Raw genomic sequence first — 20,584 nt, 5'->3', positions numbered from 1 at the left:
TGGGGATGGGTTTTACTAGTCAAGTTCAGAACTTTTACTAGTAACTGTCAAGAACTCTGAAGATTCTCAGATTTTGCCTTGCCTCCAGCTAACAAGTTAGCCTGCCACTTTTTTCATAGATGCTGGTGGAAGACATGAAACTCCTGGCTCAAAGACAAAGATCTATAGCAGTCACAACAGCCAGAATATCAGTCTTTGCCCTGGTTCCCTGAACTGCAAGATGAACAGGTAAGAGATGAACAGGGTAGATGATGCTTGCACATGCAGTGGCTGCAGTATAGGGGAGGAACCCTAAGTATAAGGAACCCCTATCTTCTATATCAGGCAGTAAACTGAATTTTGCCTTGGAGGGAGACACTATTATACTGGATAGTAAACAAACCTGCCTTTTGCTCTGGAGGGAGACATAATCTCTGTCTTCCAAAGTTGTTCACTATGCCTGCATCCTCAAATTGTAGTTCAAAACAAAGACATTTAGTGTCTCCACTTATAAAATATGCAGAAACACATGAGATCCATGAAGAACTGTCTACCAACAGTGACAGTAGGAAGAAGTACTCTTTTTCCTTTTTTTTTTTTAATTTTTATTTTTTTATTTATTTATGATAGTCACGGGGGGTGGGGGGAGGCAGAGACATAGGCAGAGGGAGAAGCAGGCTCCATGCACCGGGAGCCCGATGTAGGATTCGATCCCAGGTCTTCAGGATCGCGCCCTGGCCAAAGGCAGGCGCCAAACTGCTGCGCCACCCAGGGATCCCTCCTTCTTTTTTTTAAAGATTGTATTTATTTGAGAGAGAAAATATGAGTCTTATTACCTTCAAAATGACGAAAAATGAGAGAAAAGAGTAAAGTATCAGAACCTGACATCATTTCAAAATTGTATTTGTGTCAAACACTGATCTGAGCTGTATGCACAGATCTTTGCAGACCAAGGCAATAAAAAACCTTAGGCAGTCTTTATACACAAGCCCTAAAAGAGACAAACAGCACTGTTTCTCCAGTGGCTCAAGACTTTAACTGGCTCAAGACTTTAACTTTTCTACTTTTAACTGAAGTGTCTACTGGTGAAATTTTTCTAATCTCCTCAGACTTTCCCCAATCCTCCATGTTAGCATCTGAATCTGACTAAAGCAGCTTACTTCTAATAGAGACCAACAAAGATAAGAAAAAAGGCCACTGGGATGCCTGGGTGGCTCCATGGTTGGGCGTCTGCCTTTGGCTCAAGGCTTGATCTTGGGATCTAGGATTGAGTCCCACATCAGGCTCCCTGCAGGGAGCCTGCTTCTCCCTCTGCCTATGTCTCTGCCTTTCTCTCTCTGTGTCTCTTATGAATAAATAAATAAAATCTTTAAAAAAAAGAAAAAAGGCCATAAAAAACTCACCATCTAGGAAATACCAATGCTAATAATTCTAGGCTTTTTACCTATGTGTTTTTTTAAAATACCATTTAACATAAAAAGTTGCATATCTAGTGCTTTGTTTTTAACTTAATATCATGGTATTAAGTAAACTATAAACTTCTATATTTATTTAAAAGTATAAAGATACTTTTAAATGAATATAATATATTTGACCACTGTCTTAATTTTGCATACACACACACACACACCATAAAGACATATAGGATTCCCCTACCCTCATAAAGAATACTGCATTAGGGTCACCTGAAAAATACAAAAATTACCAATGCCCTAGTTCCTCCATTCTGATGTAATTACTAAGGGTGATGTCCCACAAAGGTATTTCTAAAAAGCTCCTCCAGGTGATTTCATGTTCTCATTGCTCGCTGAGATAAAACAACTAGGGGAGGAGGAAACCAGACAAAATGAAGACCATCTGCTCCATCTACATAAATCAACAACCACCTAGTCCTGCCTTTGAGATAAGCTAGGAAATATTGACATTTATGTTACATCTAATACTTATATACTAGCAATTAACTAATAAGTATGAGCCAAACAAAACAAATTTGTAACCCGATTGCAAAAAAGCTCTATTAATAACCTGTATAGGGAAAGAAGCTCCTTTCCTGGCCTTTAACATGCACAACCTCAGAGAAATATGTTTTTATTCTTCAGAGAATAAAATTAAACTAGCAAGTAAAAAATGTTTTAGATTACTAACTACTGGTAAACAAGGTATCTATAGTTTCTGTACTCAAATTTTTTTTAAGATTTATTTATTTATTCATGATAGACACACAGAGAGAGAGAGGCAGAGACACAGGAGGATGGAGAAACAGGCTCCATGCCAGGAGCCCGAGGCGGGGCTCGATCCTGGGACTCCAGGATCGTGCCCCGGGCCAAGGGCAGGCGCTAAACCACTGAGCCACCCAGGGATATCCTGTACTCTATTTTTTGCCTTCAGTTTTTTAAAAAAATTTAAATTCAATTTAATTAACATATATTGGATTAGTTTCAGAGGTAGAATTTAGTGATTCTTCAGATCACATAACACTCAGTGCTCATTACGTCACGTGTCCATCACCCACTTATCCCATCCCCCCACCAACCTCCCGTCAGCAACCTTCAGTTTTTTCCCTATAGTGAAGTCTTTTATGGTTTGCCTCCCTGATTTCCTCTTATTTTTCCTTCCCTTCCCCTATGTTCATCTGTTTTGTTTCACTCACGAACAATGAAAGAGTTTCATTCACAATGAAAGTAGAGTGTGATCATTCCACGTATGAGTGAAATCATATGGAATTTGTCTTTCTCTGACTGACTTATTCCTCTTAGCAGAATACCCCCTAGTTCCATCTACCTTGCTGCAAATGGCAAAACTTCATTCTTTTTGATGGCTGAGTAATATCCCATTGTGTGTGTGTATATATATATATCACATCTTCTTTATCCATTTGTCAATGGACATCTGGACTCTTTCTATATTTTGACTACTGTCAGACACTGCTGCTATAAACACTGGAGTGCACCTGCCCCTTTGAACCTCTATTTAACAAGGATTTTTAGAGCCCTACTATGGGATAGGTATTGTATATTAAATGGTGAACAAACATATTTTATTTGTAAAAAGTGAAGGTGGCTAGAAGTAGGAAAAAAAAAGAGTCCTCATATTTAAAATAACTAACTGGCATGCTGGGTGCAACTGCTTTAATTGCCATTAGGCTAATATTAATGAAAAAACCCCAAAAGCTATCCTCATTTTATTTTTAGGTAGAGAAAAAAAAGAGTACTATCATGAACATCTATATATACAAAGGCTGTTTGGTATTTTGTATTATTACCTGACGCTATAGTTTTAGAGCAGAATTACTAGATAAAGAGTGTGATCATTTTTTTAAGTACCTAATTCATATATTTTCAAATTGTATTTGAATGGCTGCATATTCAAGCTTCCACCATCCATATATCAGAAAGCCCATCTCCTTATTTAGTTTTTCTGCATTTTCCATGTTTCTACAATGAACATGTTATTTTTATGATTAAAAAGGTATTTTCTAAAAGGTAGTAAGTAATATGTAGAAATGAGTTTAATATAATTTTAAGAGAAAGGAAAATAAAATTATCAAAATATGTGATCATTTCAATCATCTGAAAAAAACATCTCGTTATGTTTTTGTGTATTTTCCATAATGAGCATATGTTACTTTTACAATTAGAAAAAAAAAATCTACTGAAAAGTAAGGCCTTTTAAAAATATGGCAACCTAATGGAATTTAACCTGTCCATGTTTTCATCAACATTACAGTAAGTTTATACATATTGGAAACCATCCCCACCTCCAGCTTCTTTCCCCAAGTACTTAAAATTCCAGTATGAAAAGAAAATAAAAAAGGCCAGGTAAACAGCAAGGGATACATGTCATGATTAATCCAACCAAGGTTCTCCAATGTAAACAGGGAGATGATGGACTAAAATTTATGTGGAACTTTTCCAATCTTTAAAATTTTTAATTAAAAACAGAAATAATATTCCTTGGTCCATATGTTATTTATCTGTTTTTGAAAACCTAACACAATGCTCATACTAGGTATTCAGTGTTTGATGGATTAAAAAATATGGTATATAATGTAAAACTGGATTAGTAAAAAGACTTTGAAAGAAAAAAAAATAATTTTCCTAAAAATATAAGCCTTAAACTACACACGTATAATAACATGTATAAATAGTCTAGGCAGGTTTTTACCTCCTAGCTACATTAAATATACATAGTATGAGTAACAACTCCTTGTGTAAGCTATGTATAAATCTTTTTTTTTTTTTAAGATTTTGTTTATTTATTAATGACAGACACACAAAGAAAAAGAAAGGCAGAGACACAGGCAGAGGAAGAAGCAGGCTCCATGCAGGGAGCGCAATGCAGAACTCGATCCCAGTACCCCAGAATCACACCCTGACCCGAAGGCAGATGCTCAACCGTGGAGCCACCCAGGCACCCTATGTATAAATCCTTTTATTTTTTTTAAAGATTTATTTATTTATTTATTCATGATAGACACAGAGAGAGAGAGAGGCAGAGACACAGGAGGAGGGAGAAGCAGGCTCCAGGCTGGGAGCCCAACGCAGGACTCAATCCCGGGACTCCAGGGATCGCGCCCTGGGGCCAAAGGCAGGAACTAAACCGCTGAGCTAGGGATCCCCTGTATAAATCCTTTAAAGGAAAACTTAAAATTATACTGTGCCATATACATCAGGAAGAAACAACCAACGAGCTGCCTCTGAAGCCTCTTTCTGATTAACAAAACTGAAACTACAGTGAAATCAGATATTTTTAAACTAATAAAAAAATTATGTACTATCATTTTGTTAGTACACGAATAATTCCTATGCCTCATGCAAAGTATAGAAGATAATGCAAAAGAATTGACAAACCTGCACATTACCCCTGCCAATGAAACCTAGAAGCAACTGGATTTGAATTTGAGGAAGTTCTCTCCATATTGTACTTTCAGAACAGCAAACTGACAGACCATCAAAGAGCAGCATCAGATCCTCTAAAAGCTATCACAAGGGAAAAATTGAGAAATAAAAACATTCCATTTTAATACCTACTGGTGAGTTTTCCCCAACAGTAATACATACCATATATATTTCAAAATTAGTTCAATTGGTAAAAAGCTAAAAGAATTATCCTAGTAATAGCTAATGAAATCTGTTAATGATTTATCACATCTTATCCATGTTTGTTGTATCTGATTAAATAGTAATGCTCTAAAAAGAGGGGGCACAAAATTTTGTTGAATAAAGTCCTTGACAACCAGAAAAATAATATCAAAGAATTATTACTGTACCTTCTCAGTCCACATGTTTGAATTAACAAGCCCCTCTGACTGCAGAAAGTCCTGTATGATCACAATGAGTCGTAAGGCATTATCAGCAGTTACTGGATTAGTTTTGGATTCTCTGTTTTCTGTGATTGCCCATTCTAACATTTTCTGTAGCAAACTAAATGCAAAACAAATTCCTTTTAAAATCATTTTAAGTTTAGCAAAATAGTAAAACATGAAAAAAAAACCCTAGTTATTCATTAATATGCCTGTAATCTGCAAAGATACACACTTACTGGCAGGGATCAGAGGACATTTAATAACAATGAAGCACCTTTTAACATCTGAAGTATATATCTTTAATAAATGTAATACAAAAGGAAAGTAAAAATTATGTTTTATTTAACTATAAAAAAGCTGTTAAAATAATTCAAATTTCATTCTCTATGAGATACTTAAAAGTTTCTTTAAAGCTGGAAATTGAGGTAAGAAAAAAAGGCCTTATTATGTCTTTTAGAAGGTCTAGCCCTGCAGAGAACTCTAAATGTTTTAGTGAAGCAATTTTTATGAAAATACACTTGCTTCCCTCACATAGAAACTAATTTGGACAAGACTGTAGAACATGATGCCTAACTTATTACAAAACTAATTTAAACAACAAGGAATATAAAATCACTAAAATCCAAACTAAAAATTTAAATCTCCTCCTACTTTTGGATTTCTCTTTAGATTTCACTAAAATGGCAACAGAGGAAAAAAGGGGGCTGAGCACAAAGTTTCTCCTTTTCCCTCACTACACCTACTAAATCATGAATAAATGTTCAATAAATAACACTTTAGACTCCTTTACTTCAAAAGGAAAGGGTAAATCACCAACAGAATGCTTACATTAATTTTATTTCATCTGATGGTCTAAGTAGTTCACTGGATATTCCTGGTTTAGTTAGTGCTGAAAACACTTGTCCCCGTTCAATCCAAGTATCATCATCAGACTTTTCTAGTCCCTTACACATTACATAGTTCAAAATATTTGTCAGTAATTGAAGAAGCTCCTCCTCACATCTCTATAAAAAAGATAAACTAATATTAAATCATTGAAAGGAGATGGTGTTAAAAGCACATAAAAAGAACCATCACATATACTGACTATAATCACTTAACACATTTTTAAAGTGTCTTGATGAACCAGGAACTTTGCTAAGTAGGCCCTAGAGATATGAAGATGAGTAAGACACTGGCTTTGTTCTCAAGACACAACTTAATGATTCTAGGCTTCCAAAATCTTAGATCATAAGACTTATAACATGAATATAATACGAAATTTTTAAAAATTACACATTTCTAAGGATTACAAGTGTAAAACAGACATGCGAAGAAAAAAAAAACAGCATTTGGATAAATAAGTAATTTTACCTCTTGGCTTTCAAGTAAAGAGAAGTCATCACCGAACCCTGTATCACTTATGATGCTGCTCTCTTTGTCAGACTGCACAGAAAATGACTTAGTAGATTCTATTGGGGATGGCGTGCTAGGCAGGCTGTCTGGCATGTGACTTCCATTGTCACTCAGTTCACATGAATCTATTCCACTGAGATCTAAACTCAAATGTGAAAGGTTATTATTCCAGAATTCTTCTTGATTCTCTGATTTGAAAGATAATTCTCCCACAGAACTATCTTCTTGAAATAATGGTGTGTTTGAGTCTAGAGAGTGTCTATCCTCTAAACTCCATTGATCTGAAGGCACATTAGCTGAGGCAAAAGAGTTGATTTTTTCTTCATCAGTCTTTTCATCAAAGTTCCTCCTGGTATCTTCAGCTGATATATTTTTATCATTGTCTTTCATTGAAACAGCCCTACTGTGCTTATGAAGAGTATTCCCATTTTCAAAATTCATTTTTAAAAAAAGTTTAACTAAAGTGTCTTGCCAACCCACTTGTTGGGATATTTGATGTGCTGCATCTGGTTGGGACTGCAAAATCTGTAAAATCTACAAAGAGATTAAGAATACAAAATTCGTCAAAATATGCAGTACTTCACATCAAAAACAGTTTCTTTTCAGTTATTTTAATGGCAGTGTAATTTAATGAGAAACTGTGGGAAGATATACTTTCAAAATATCATGTTCTTAACTGGATTACAAACTATCTGGAGGGTATACATTGTGTTTTTAAGTAATCTGCATATTACTCATTTTACAGAGTACTTAAATATTTGCTGAAAGAAAAAAAGGAAAAAAATGATCTTCTACATATCAACAACACTCATGTTATTAATTTAATCTGGTCAAAGAGAATGAAGATATATATATATAAAATGTAATATAGTTACCTCCTCTCAACTAAATACTTTCCATGAGCCTACTACATTTGTTTAGCAAATACTGAATATATACTATGTACCAGGTCTCATTCTGGCCCTAGGGTTAAAGGAGTAAATAAGACACACAAACACTTTAATAGACTCTAGATATCCCAAGAATGTTTCCCCATCTTATTTTCTTTTCCAGGGAAAGTTAATGGTTGCTTGTGCAAAAACATTTTTTCCCCATTAACTATATATTGTACAAACACTAATTCCAATAAGATGGATACTGCTATTTAGCTGGAAAAAGAAACTGAAATTAAAGAACAGACACTGACATGTCAGTGTATATGATCTCTACTACCCAACTGATTCCAATTTTTGGATTAAAACAAGTTCTGCAATGAGTTGCAATAAGTCACAATGACACGAAGTTCCTTTCCTTATTAATGCTATTGGTAAGCTACTATTATGCTACTGAAGCAGAATATCAATTTTTTCTAAGCAAAAAAATTCTGATTTCATGATTTTAAAATTTCTATAAAATAAGACTTATTTTATGTCTACTTTATAAACATATAATGGATAAAACTAGGCTGCACTGAAAGCTCTTTTCAAATGGAAAGGATCAATCCATATGACTAGCTTCAAGGACAATACAGCAAAATCCATCAAAATGTGAAATATGAATACACTCTGACACAGCAATTCCATTTCATGGACTATAACCTACAGATGAATTACCAAAAAAAGGGAAAAATATATGTAAAAAGGTGTTCTTAGCAGAAGTTTAACATAGAAAAACAGGAAACAACCTAAATGTCCATGAATAGGGAACCAGGTAACACTTTATACAACAGCCACAGAATAAAAACTATACACAGCTGCTAAAGAGAAAGATATATATCCAGACTTACTAATGGCATAATTAGGGAGTAAAATTAAAAAGAAAACCAAGGAAGCAAATTAAACAGTAGGTCAGTGATTGCTAGTAGAGGAGAGGGTTATAATCAGGAAGAAGCTCACAGGATAACTATTTCTTGACTTAGTTAAAGGGATGTACTGGGGGTGCCTGGGTGACTCAGTTAAGCAACTGCTTTTGGCTCAGGTTATGATCCTGGGGTCCTGGGATTAAAACCTACATAAGGCTCCCTGCAAAGGTGGGGAATCTGTTTCCCCTCTCTCTTTGTGATCTCTCTCACTTTCACTCTCTCAAATTTATTTTTTAAAAAGATTTTATTTATTCATTCATGAGAGAGACAGAGAAAAAGGCAGAGACATAGGCAGAGGCAGAAGCAGGCTCCCTATGGGGAGCCTGATGTGGGACTCAATCCCAGGACTCTGGGATCACGACCTGAGCCGAAGGCAGACATTCAACCACTGAGCCACCCAGGCATCCCTCAAATAAGTAAATTTTTAAAAAATCTTAAAGGGATGCAATGAAGGCAAGTCACTGTTGCTCTTCCACAAAGATCCAATGATTCAGAAATTCTACAATAATGGTATATGAATCAGAAATGGTCACAATTGTTGACACCTTATTCTTCTAATAAATTTTTTACTGTGGAAAGGGCCCATTTCCAGGAGACCATGCAAAGCTAAGAACACATTTTTATGCTGATTTTGTGACTACATGAAGTTAATTCACCCCCAAAAAGGAAAGGACTTATTTATAAAATCATGTCATTTATAAAATAACAGAAATTAAAACTTATATCTGGTGTAAAATACTCAATATAAAAGTTATTCACAGTATTAACAATACTCTTATTTTTAGGTATATCTTAAAAGTTTACTAACCTTTTTGCAGACAACCACCCTGACATTTATATGTGTTCTATGAGATATATATACCACAGACAACAGATCTTTGAAATTAATAGCAGGATCTATGGTGGGGAAAAACAAAAAGTTAAAATAAAATTCCAGAGATAACCAAAGAAAGAACTGTGATAGATAATAATTGTTTCATTTTTATTTTTCTTGCTGTCAACAAGATATCCTTTATTTTTTTTCTAGCTTTGTTGAGATATAATTGCCATAAAACAGTGTATAAATTTAAGCCATACAACAGGAGGATATGACATATGTATATACTGAAAATACCCAATAAGGTTAGTTAACATCCATCACCTCAAATAGTTACCATTTTCCATTAAAGTGAAAACTTTTAAGATCTGCTCTTTTAGTAACTTTCAAGTATATAACATTGTTAATTATAGTCACCATGTTGCACATTAGATCCCCAGAATTTATTCATCTTATAACTGGAAGCTTGTACCATTTGACCACCTTCACTCATTTGCCCCACCCCCAGCCCCAGCAACTTCCAATCTACTCTCTGTCTCTAGAAGTTCAGTTTTTTGAATTTCATGCAGGAGTGAGACCATACGGTATGTGTTCTTCTCTGACTTATTTCACTTAGCATAATAATGCCCTGCTGTTGTTCTATTACAAATGGCTAGATATTATATATATATACACATATATTATTATATATATGTACACATATAAAGTTATACACACACACATCTGTTTTTAATTCTTGGAGGAACCTCCACAGTAGCTGCACTAATTTGCATTCCCAGCAACACTGCACAAGGGTTTCCCTTTCTCTGTATCTTTAGCAGCACTTGTTATCCTTTGTCTTTTTGATAACAGCCATCTCAACAGATGTGACGTGCTATCTCCTTCTAGTTTTTATTTACATTTCCCTTATACTTAGAGATGTAGAGTACCTTGTCATATACCTACAGGCTATTTGTATGTCTTTGCAAAAATGTCTATTCATGTTCTTTGCCTTTTTTTTTTTTTCTTAATTCTAGTTAGTTGACATACAGTTCAATACTGGTTTCAGGAGTAGAGTTCAGTGGTTCATCATCTACATGTAATACCCAGGGCTCATCATCACAAGTGCCCTCCTTAATACCCATCACCCATCTATCTATCTTACCCCTCCCCCCCATCCACTTCCCTCCATCAACCCTCAGTTTGTTCTCTATAGCCAAGAGTCTCTCAGGATTTCTTTCCCTCCCTTGCCTCTTCTTTCCCCCTCCCAAATGTTCATCTGATCTGTTTCTTAAATTCCACATGAGTGAAATCATATGGTATTTATCTTTTTGACTTGTTTTGCTTAGCATAATATACTCTAGCTCCAACCATGTCACTGCAAATAGCAAAATTTCTTTTTCGATGGTTGAATAGTATTTTTGATGGCTGAATATACATACACACACACACACACACACACACAAACACACACACAAACACACACCACGTCTTCTTTATCCATTCATCAGTCCATAGGCATTTGGGCTCTTTCCGTAGTATCTATTGTTGATAATGGTGCTATAAACACTGGGGTACGTGTACTCTTCTAAATGTGTATTTCTGTATTCCTTGGGGAAATACCTAGTAGCACAATTGTTAGATCATATGGTAGTTCTATTTTTAGCTTTTTGAGGGACTGCCATAATGTTCTCCAAAGTGACTACATGAGTTTGCATTCCTACCAACAGTGGAAGAGGGTTCCCATTTCTTAGCATCCTAGCCAACACCTGTTGTTTCCTGTGATGTTAATTTTAGTTATTCTGACTGGTGTGAGATGGTATCTCATCACGGTTTTGATTTGTATTTCCCTGATTATTAGTAACGTTGAGCACCTATTCATGTGTCTGCTAGCCATCTGGATGTCTTCTTCAGAAAAATGTCTATTCGTGTCTTCTGCCCATTTCTTAACTGGATTATTTGTTTTTTGGATGTTGAGTTTAATAAGTTCTTTACAGATTTTGGATACTAACTCTTTATTAGATATGTCATTTACAAATATTTTTCTTGAGTTACTTTCTCCCACCTGTAGACTGCCTTTTCTTTCCGTTGATGGGTTTCCTCACTGTGCAGAAGCCTTTTAGTTTGATACAGTCCCACCTGTTTGTTTTTGCTTTTGTTGCTTGTGCTTTTGGTGTCATTGCCAAGACAAATGTCAAGGACTTTTCCTTATATTTTCTTCTAGGAGTTACATGATTCAGGGCTTACACTGAAATCTTTAACCCATTTTAAGTAAATTTTTGTAAATGGTATAAGATAGGGCTTCATTTTTATTCTTTTGCATATAAATACCCAGTTTTCCGCGGCCCCGGTGGCGCAGCGGTTTAGCGCCGCCTGCAGCCCAGGGCGTGATCCTGGGGACCCTGGATCGAGTCCCACATCGGGCTCTCTGTATGGTGCCTGCTTCTCCCTCTGCCTGTGTCTCTGCTCTCTCTCTCTCTCTCTGTCTCTATGAATAAATAAATAAAATCTTTTTAAAAATATAAATAAATAAATAAATACCCAGTTTTCCCAATACCACTCATTGAATAGACTATTTTTCTCCCACTGAGTATTCTTGGATCCCTTGGCAAGTATCAGTTAACCAAATATACCTGGTTTTATTTCTGGGTTTTCAATTCTATTCCACTGGTCTATGCGTGTTTTTATGCTAGTACCATACTGTTTTGATTCTATAACTTTGTAGTATAATTTGAAATCAAGACCTATGATGCTTTCAGCTATTTTCTTCTTTTTCAAGTTCTTTCTCAAAGAATAAACTGTGGGTAATAGTTATACTGAAATGACTATCTCATTTAAAATAAAGACTATTAGAGGCATCTGAGTGGCTTAGTGCCTTTGGCTCAGGTCCTGATCCTGGGATCGAGTGCCACTCAGGCTCCTTGCAAAGCTCCTTCTGTCTCTCATGAATAAATAAATAATTTTTTTTAAAAAAGGTAAAATAAAGACTGTAGAGGGGTGCCTGGCTGGCTCAGCTGGTTAACCAGCCAACTCTTGATTTTAGCTCAGGTCATTATCTTGGAATCCTGGGATCAAGCCCTATGTTGGGCTCCATGCTCAGCAGGGAGTCTGCTTGAGGATTATCTCTCTCCCTTTCCTCTTGCCCCTCCCCTCTCCTCAACTCATGCTCTGTAAAATAAAGAAATCTTTAACAAATAAGAATTACAGATATGTCTAAATTTTACAAAGAAAATGAATTTAGAATATTTGACATTCTAAGTCATAAATAACAGTTTTTTTTCTGATTGTCATACTGTTTCTTACATTATTCTTTTTTATGTACATGCCTTTTATCTTGTGTGCTTATCAATAAGATAAACCATTCAAGACAAAGAAACCTATACCTTTTGAACCCCTAGCATCTGACATAAACACTACAGTTTGTAGTACATACTAAAAAAATTTTTAAAAATGAGAAACAAAAGGATATCTGAAAGAATACTAAAATTAAGGATTTAAGCTCCCTAAACAAAAAGACAGAATGTTTTGTATGTATTTTCACTAGCATCCTTTTCTTATTATAGAGGATTCAATTATTTACTAATCAATCAATAAACAATTACTGAAGGCCTAGCAAGTAAGGCACTATGTATGCCTGGGAGAGAAAAAAACAAAAAGGTAAATAAAAAATAGTACCCAAGAAAAGCCCTGCTGAATCAAATAATAGGTCATTAAAAAGTAACCTGAGGAAGGAAGGAAAAAAAACACTTTAGGAAAAAAATTGAGAACCATCAAATAGAATTATGCTACTACGAAGAACATTTCTTAATTATATCAATATTATTAGCCTTAGTCATACCTGTATTTATAATTTGATTGGTGAGGCTTTTAATGAGAGAGGTATTAACAGATGCTTCATTAAGAAGAAGTCCCAATCCTGAATAGCCAACTTCTCGGAGCCGAATACGTTGTTTACTTCGTTCATAAACATTTGTGCATTTCAACATTTGTTCCATAACCTGGTCACAACAGTAATATATTCTTCTCAATACAGAGAACTGAGAACAGTCTGTCACTTAAGTTAATACTGAATATAATATTACCATACTAGCATTATTTTGGAGCATCATTTTATTGCTTAAGTACAACAATTCCAGAAGTAACAGGGAGGAATACTTCATAACATACTCTCATTAAAAAAATGGATTTAAGAAACTGAACTAAAATAAAATTAAAATTTGCATTTAAATAATATATTTAGGGATCCCTGGGTGGCTCAGCGGTTTAGTGCATACCTTCGGCCCAGGTCATGATCCTAGAGTCCCAGGATAGAGTCCTACATCAGGCTCCCTGTGTGGAGCCTGCTTCTCCCTCTGCCTGTGTGTGTCTGTCTCTCTCTCTCATGAATAAATAAATAAAATCTTTAAATATATATATATATTTAAAACTGTTGTTTACATATATTTCTTGGCAGATCAAAGAATTTAAAATTTCCTTTTTAATGGCTAAGGCTTAGATAAAAACAAACCTTAACAGCCTTCATGAAAAACAAAAGTATATTATTTTAAAAGAGAAAAAAGATACTTCTAGATCAATTTAGTAATTTCTGTAATATTTATGTAACAGTTATCAAAATAATTTTTTAAGAACAAGGAAACATTTTGTGAAGCAACACATCTATATGTTCAAATGGGAGAACGAGTTAGTAATCCCATGCTTTTTTGAAGTGTGATCAGTGTTTTAAAAGTGACATATGAAACTCTACAGAAAGGATAATTTTGGCAGAATAATAACATGAACAATCCATATAAGGCCATTTCTGGAGAAATAACATTTAATCTCTGTAAAGGAGTGATTGTTTGGGCAGATACTTTAAATTTATTTATTTTTTTTAATTTTTATTTTATTTATTTATGATAGTCACAGAGAGAGAGAGAGGCAGAGACACAGGCAGAGGGAGAAGCAGGCTCCAAGCACAGGGAGCCCGATGTGGGATTCGATCCTGGGTCTCCAGGATCACGCCCTGGGCCAAAGGCAGGCGCCAAACCGCTGCGCCACCCAGGGATCCCCAGGGCAGATACTTTAAAGAGCAGCCAAGGGGGCCCCATAAGTGATACTCATGAGAGACTTTGCCAGATTATTTTTATTGCACCTTTGTTTTCCAAAGTCTAGGGATTCCAAGCAAAGACAATCCAAACTTGACCCCATAAATAGACTTGTATTATAAAATGTAACACTAATGATATAAGAAGAAACAAATGTCATAGGCAATCAGGCTGAACGAACAGAATAAATTACAAGAAGTAAAAATATGACTCACTCCTCTTTTTTAAAAAAAAAAAAAACAAAAAACAAAAAAAGTGAGGTAGGTGGCTTCACCAAAAGCTCCAAGTGACTGCTTTGGATAGGTTAACAAAATATATTCAATATCCTTTGACAAGTTACTAACCTCTCTGACTTCAGTTTCTTTACCTGAAAAATGGGAATAACAATGTACACTTCATCAAGTTTTTGCAAGGACTAAGTTAGCTAACATCTGAAGAATGTTCACTGGCTGATGAATAGTGGGTGCCACATGAGGTTAGTTGTTATTAGTAACTGCTAAAATGTCTGACCTGAAACAAAGACCCATGGTAAGTCAGAAGAGAGATGAGACAAGGAGTGAAATGGAGTGGGAGGTACAGGCTTCCAGTTATGAAATGAGTAAGTCACAGGAATAAAAGGTAGAACGTAGGAAATATAGTCAATGGTATTGTAATAACAAGTGACAGATGGTAGCTACACTTGTGAGGAGCATAGCATAATGCATAAACTTTTAGAAACATTATGTTATACACTTGAAACTATTGTAACATGGTGTATCAATTATACTTTAAAGAAACTGTTAAAAGGCAAAAAAGGGAGAGGTTTTATTGAGGATGATACAACAAAGTGGATTTTCCACTGAAATAACTGATCAGATTACAATATAATTAGTTTTTAAAAATTCAAGACATGAAAAATATATATCAAAACAAACTGAAGAATTGATTAATTAGTTGTTTTTTTTTAAGATTATATCTATTTATTCATAGAGACAGAGAGAGAGAGAGAGAGAGAGAGGCAGAGACACAGGCAGAGGGAGAAGCAGGCTCCATGCAGGGAGCCTGACGTGGGACTCGATCCAGCATCTCCAGGATCAGGCCCTGGGCTGCAGGCGGCGCTAAACTGCTGAGCCACTGGGGCTGCCCCTAATTAGTTTATTTTTAATGCAGGTTCCACATCTTAGCATAGAGCTCAACGCTGGGCTTGAATTCACAACCCTGAGATTGAGACCTGAGCCAAGATCAAGAGTCAGACGCTTAACCCAGAGTCACTCAGGTACCCCTACAACAATTTAAAATTAGATAGATATGAAAAAAAGAATTTACATTTATAAAATAGATATTTATAAGTAAATTCATATACTCACAAATGTCCCCAAATATAAAGATGCTTAAGAAATGTGTGTACCTTAAAAACAATTTCTCTTAGTCTGTCAGAGTACTTCTGATTTAAGAGCAAGGCATAAAGTATGTCAGCATTTCCTGGTTCAAACAGCAGTAAGAAAAGCTGACCTCTAGTTGGGCTGGTACGTAGGAGACTGAAGAGCATATCCAAAATTCCGAAGAGCTTTTAAAATTAAGCAACACAAAACAACCACATTCATATATGGAAGTAAAAATAAAATCTGAGTGACAGTTATTTAAACTAAGTTCTATATACCCTAATGTTTTAGCTTAACTGAATGTCTGATGTCTTATGAAATAGCCTGATTTTAACCTCCATTATGTTTTTGGCTTATTTCCTTTTGTACATCCTCTCAATGTGCATGTTCACATGCTGAGCCTTATTATGCCTCAGCTACATAAAAAGCTATGTCTTTAAAAAAAAAAAAAAAAAAGCTATGTCTTCCATAAAAAAGCCTTTCCTGGTCTCAACATGTAATACTCTCCTTTGAAAACCTCATAGGACTTTGTATTACTCTTCTAGTTACTATCATATTCTTTTATTGTTTGTTTCATAATTATTTATAAACTTCTCTTATTCACCCTTCCCTCTATTAGGCTAAAAGAATGCTAACTTACTCATTTTAATATACCCATAATATTTAATATTACTCTGTGTGTATAATGAGCTTTCAATAAATACCTCTTTGACTGAATTGACCAAGAAAATATTGGCAATTAATCACAGTGGGTGACAATACAGCTATCATGAAATAAGATGGCTACTGACTAAATAAAAAGAAGCTTCTGGAGTCTAACCTTATGGGGAAATAGCCTAATTTAACTCATCTATATAATATCAATTATGAAGTCATGTAATATCTGCTTACACAATGAATACTTCATCATAGAACACAAAATATTTGAGTCAACATAAATTAAGGCTACTAAGGTTTGGTGTTGAGAGTGGTATGCAGAAAGAGCACAGAAATAGCAGTAAATATACCTGAGTTCTATTCCCAGGTTTGTTAGCTGTATGACTTTTTAAGTCATCTAATCTCTCTGAATATGTACTTCCAAATGTGCAAATGGGAAGATTAATTCCTGGTCTGTATATTTTATATCAGTGGTTCTCAAAGTTTACCATGTGTCATAATCACCTGGAAGGCTTAGTTCAGTATGTGTGCATTTCTAAAAAGCTCCCAGGTAAATCTGGTCAGGAAACATACATTGAGAACCACTGTTTTAAAGAGTAGCTCTGAGATACAAATAAGTAAGAATGTAAAAGTATCTGAATATATAAATATATTTATAATTTACTCTTCATACAAAATTTTTATAAACCTATGTTAAAACATGTTAGAAATCTGCCCAGTATGTTGAATGACAGGTAACTATACATCATGTGGCCTATGAAAATAAGATTCAGAACTACCACAACAACTATTTCCAGATATACTACTTTCTAGCTAATTAAAATATTTGATTACATTACCACCTCTTTAATTAAATTTTCAGTTAAGAGATAAAAATTTACTTCTTTAACTGCATAATATAGTTTTTCATATGATAAACATTTTACTTTTAAAATGTTTAATATATATGGAATTTTCAAGGAAGATGATATAGCAATTTATGTGTGAAAAAGAAAAGAAGACTTTTTTTTTAAGAAGACTTTTCTTGGGCATAATACCTGTTCTTCTTCATTGATAGCAGCTATATAACCCATAATACTCTGTATCTCTTCATGAGTTCCACCTTTGCACAGAAAATACTTAATTAGTCCATACAAAGAAGTCCTTATTGTTCGAACGTCATCTAAAGACAGCTCACTATATTTACAATCAGTCCTGAAAGAGAAAGTAAAAGTGCAAGAATTGAAATGTAAAATGTTTACATTTTAGTATTTTACATGAAAGAATTCATAGTTTAAATAAAGATGTTTCCATGTAATTATAAGAATTCATGGTATCTTTGTTTTCTTTTTTAAGGAAAACCTTGAATTTCAATGACAAAGATATAAATAGTTAAACAGCTTATATTTAAGCAACACTAAGTGTCAGATGCAGTTTTAAGTGTTTTGCATATTATTAATGCATTTAGTTTAATTCTCAAAACAACCATAGGATATCACAGGTTTGTATCTCCTGTCACAGACAAGAAAATTTAAGCACAGAAAAGTTAAGTTGCCTTCAGCCAATTAATGAAATACAAGATTCAAATTCAATATATGTGATCCACTGTTCATCATTTTAACCTCCACAATCTCCTGTCTTTCTGAAGTTAAAGGATATTAGAATTACTGGGAAATAAATAATCTAGATATTCCAAGCAAGCAGCAGGCAGAAAACAGTATCACACTGAGAAGGAGCAAGGACATCATACCCATAATAAATCCTAAGTGTATCTAGGAGAAATTGCACACCATACTTCTTTCGGAAAACTCTCCTGCTGTCTTTGATGATGGTGGAAAGATACTGTATATGACCTAAAATACAAAGTTCACTCTTAAATGAATACCTAAAATAAAATCCCACAGGTAGTTACAAATTTCTATAACAAGTATAAAATTCTATCCAACAGAATGCTCTTACCAATTCGAAAGGGAAAATCTCCACGGTTCCAAATACGGAAGTCAAAAAGTAAATACTGATACATTTGCTGCAGAAGCTGCGTATTTTTTTCTAATGATACCTGTTCAATTAGTAACTGAATTGCCATCAGTACATTAACATCCATCAAGGCGCTTGGCACCTGAAATTCAAACAGAGTTTTGTAAATTTTAGTTTAAATAACTATCATTAAGCTACATCAAATTTCAAGTGATTAACTCAGAACATCTAAATATGAGAATCTTTGTTACAAAAATAGAAACAATTTAAACTTTAATTTTCCAATGTACATTAGAACATATATTCCTAATGTCATATTCCTAAAAGTCTTAAATTTATCAAATATCCCAAATACCAGTACTAACAAAATCCTATGTATAAAAGATTATACACTATTACCTAAGTGAGTAATTCTTATAAAAAAGTGATTCAGTGTAGGTTTTAAAAATCTGCTTGTCAAACAAAGTTACATCCATGAATATAACTGAAGCCATAATAACGTAATTTAAAAATATTTACTTAGTAAGAAGAAAAACCCTAAAGACAAACTGCTAATTACAATCATTAGCCACACCGACAAATATTAAACTAGCTCACCTTCTGAAGTAAGGCACCAAGAGTGGCAACTCCATGGGAGTGAATGAGATTGTCCTGGTTGATAGGATGTCTTTGAATAAAGTGTTTCACAATCAAGATAAATGTTGCAATTAAATTTCTTTCTAATCTTGACTCTGAGGAATTGTGAACATGTCGTTAATTATAATTATTCTAATCACTCTTCTATCACATTTTCTGCCATAATGCATATTGTAATAAACAAAAGATCTGGGTGAGCAATCTGCTTCCAAAGGTCACTGGGACAATGCAAATATCAGAGAAACCAGCGATTGTATATCATATACTTACATACACATGCAAATATTTTCTCTACCATAATTTTAGCAATGCTGTCATATTTCTACTAATAGTACGAACTAAGGATAGCAAGAATAAAACCAACTTCTTAATTTTTTTGACTAAAATATTATGAACTTTTGGAATTACATTAGTAAAATTAGGGATGGGCTGCTTCAGCTACAAATTGTTAAGTTTCCTCCTAACAGTGGCAAGACATTTTATCTATGTTTCAATTAATCCCCAAATTTTCGATGACTATTTTGTGTTAATTATATCTTGATACCTGATGCCTTTGTGGAGGTCAATACGACCCAATCTCCTTCTACAGGAGTTACCAATTCAGAAACTGTGCTTTCATTCATTCCTTCAGAAATCTGTCCTTCACCAAAGCGGCTGATTTGTTCCAACAGAGGAAAGAGTACATTTAATCCACCTATGCAGTTTATGATGTCCTGAGAAAGAAAATTACAATTTTTTAATCTTATAAAACAATGGCAATTTTGTCATTTAATATTTATACAGCCTGTGTGAGGTTGCACTTTACTAAACTTTTAGGCAATACACAGGACAGCCTAAGCTAAAAGAACTCTTGTTTGGGAAGATGCTTTAAAGAGTAGCCATGGGGGTCACTAAATCAATATTCAAAACTATGCCAGACCCTTTGTACCAAAACTTTGTTTTTCAAAGTTTAGGGATTTCAAACACAGGCAATCCAAACTTGACCCCATAAGTAGACTTTAAAATGTAACAGTAATGATACAAGAGGGATCAACTGTCATAAAGCAATTAAGTATAATAAAATAAATTAAGAAAAAAAATACAACTGGTGGTAGAAATATGACTGACTTCTCTAATTTTAATTAACAAAAAAGGTGAAGTGGGTGGCTTCAACCAAAGTTCAAAGTGACTATTTTGCATAGCTTAACAAAATATAGTCCACATTCTTTAACAAGTTACTAATATCTCTGGCCTTGGTTTCTTCATCTGTAAAATGAGGATAATAATAATTTTCACTTTGTAAAGTTGTTACCAAGATTAAGCTAATAAAAGAGTGCTTAGTGCCTGATGAGCTGGGTGCTACCCAAGATTGGCCATCATTAACTGCTAAAATGTTCTGATCTGCCGTTTAGACTCAGTTTCAAAAAAAAAAAAAAAAAATAGACTCAGTTTCATTATTAAACAACCCTTTTCATTCTTTTTGCCTGTTTTTCATACTGATTTTTAAGAGTATAGCAAGTAAATTAGCTTTCCAAATGGCAAGTATTTTTCTTTGTTGTCATTTAACAAATTTTGTTTGATTTTGTTGCAGTATAA

At 34.4% G+C, this 20,584-nt stretch overlaps 1 protein-coding gene and 1 long non-coding RNA gene across 12 annotated transcripts in view; one reads left to right on the top strand and one right to left on the bottom strand.

Annotated features, from left to right (window-relative positions):
- Positions 1-20,584, bottom strand: part of NBEAL1 (neurobeachin like 1) — a 178,525-nt gene that overhangs the window by 77,095 nt on the left and 80,846 nt on the right. For all 11 annotated transcript variants that reach the window (XR_004812406.2, XM_025441944.3, XM_049106659.1 and 8 more), the window contains 12 exons: positions 19,554-19,722; positions 18,971-19,104; positions 18,356-18,515; positions 18,147-18,249; positions 17,455-17,611; positions 15,787-15,945; positions 13,154-13,313; positions 9,328-9,416; positions 6,638-7,213; positions 6,113-6,288; positions 5,249-5,402; positions 4,830-4,958 (listed from right to left, as the gene is read on the bottom strand). Coding sequence is in view for 10 of the 11 variants with exons in the window: in XM_025441944.3 (XP_025297729.3) it covers positions 4,830-4,958; positions 5,249-5,402; positions 6,113-6,288; positions 6,638-7,213; positions 9,328-9,416; positions 13,154-13,313; positions 15,787-15,945; positions 17,455-17,611; positions 18,147-18,249; positions 18,356-18,515; positions 18,971-19,104; positions 19,554-19,722 (2,166 nt within the window). In the remaining variant the exon portion in view is untranslated. The remainder of the gene's footprint in view (positions 1-4,829; positions 4,959-5,248; positions 5,403-6,112; positions 6,289-6,637; positions 7,214-9,327; positions 9,417-13,153; positions 13,314-15,786; positions 15,946-17,454; positions 17,612-18,146; positions 18,250-18,355; positions 18,516-18,970; positions 19,105-19,553; positions 19,723-20,584) is intronic.
- The window catches only part of LOC125754508 (uncharacterized), a 34,119-nt gene continuing 13,549 nt past the window's right edge, over positions 15-20,584 (top strand). The window contains exon 1 of the long non-coding RNA XR_007408922.1: positions 15-228. This is a non-coding gene — a long non-coding RNA (uncharacterized LOC125754508). The remainder of the gene's footprint in view (positions 229-20,584) is intronic.

Source organism: Canis lupus, chromosome 37 (genome assembly GCF_003254725.2).
Source record: "Canis lupus dingo isolate Sandy chromosome 37, ASM325472v2, whole genome shotgun sequence".
NCBI classification, from domain to species: Eukaryota; Metazoa; Chordata; class Mammalia; order Carnivora; family Canidae; genus Canis; species Canis lupus.
This window is presented reverse-complemented; position numbering and strand designations above follow the sequence as displayed.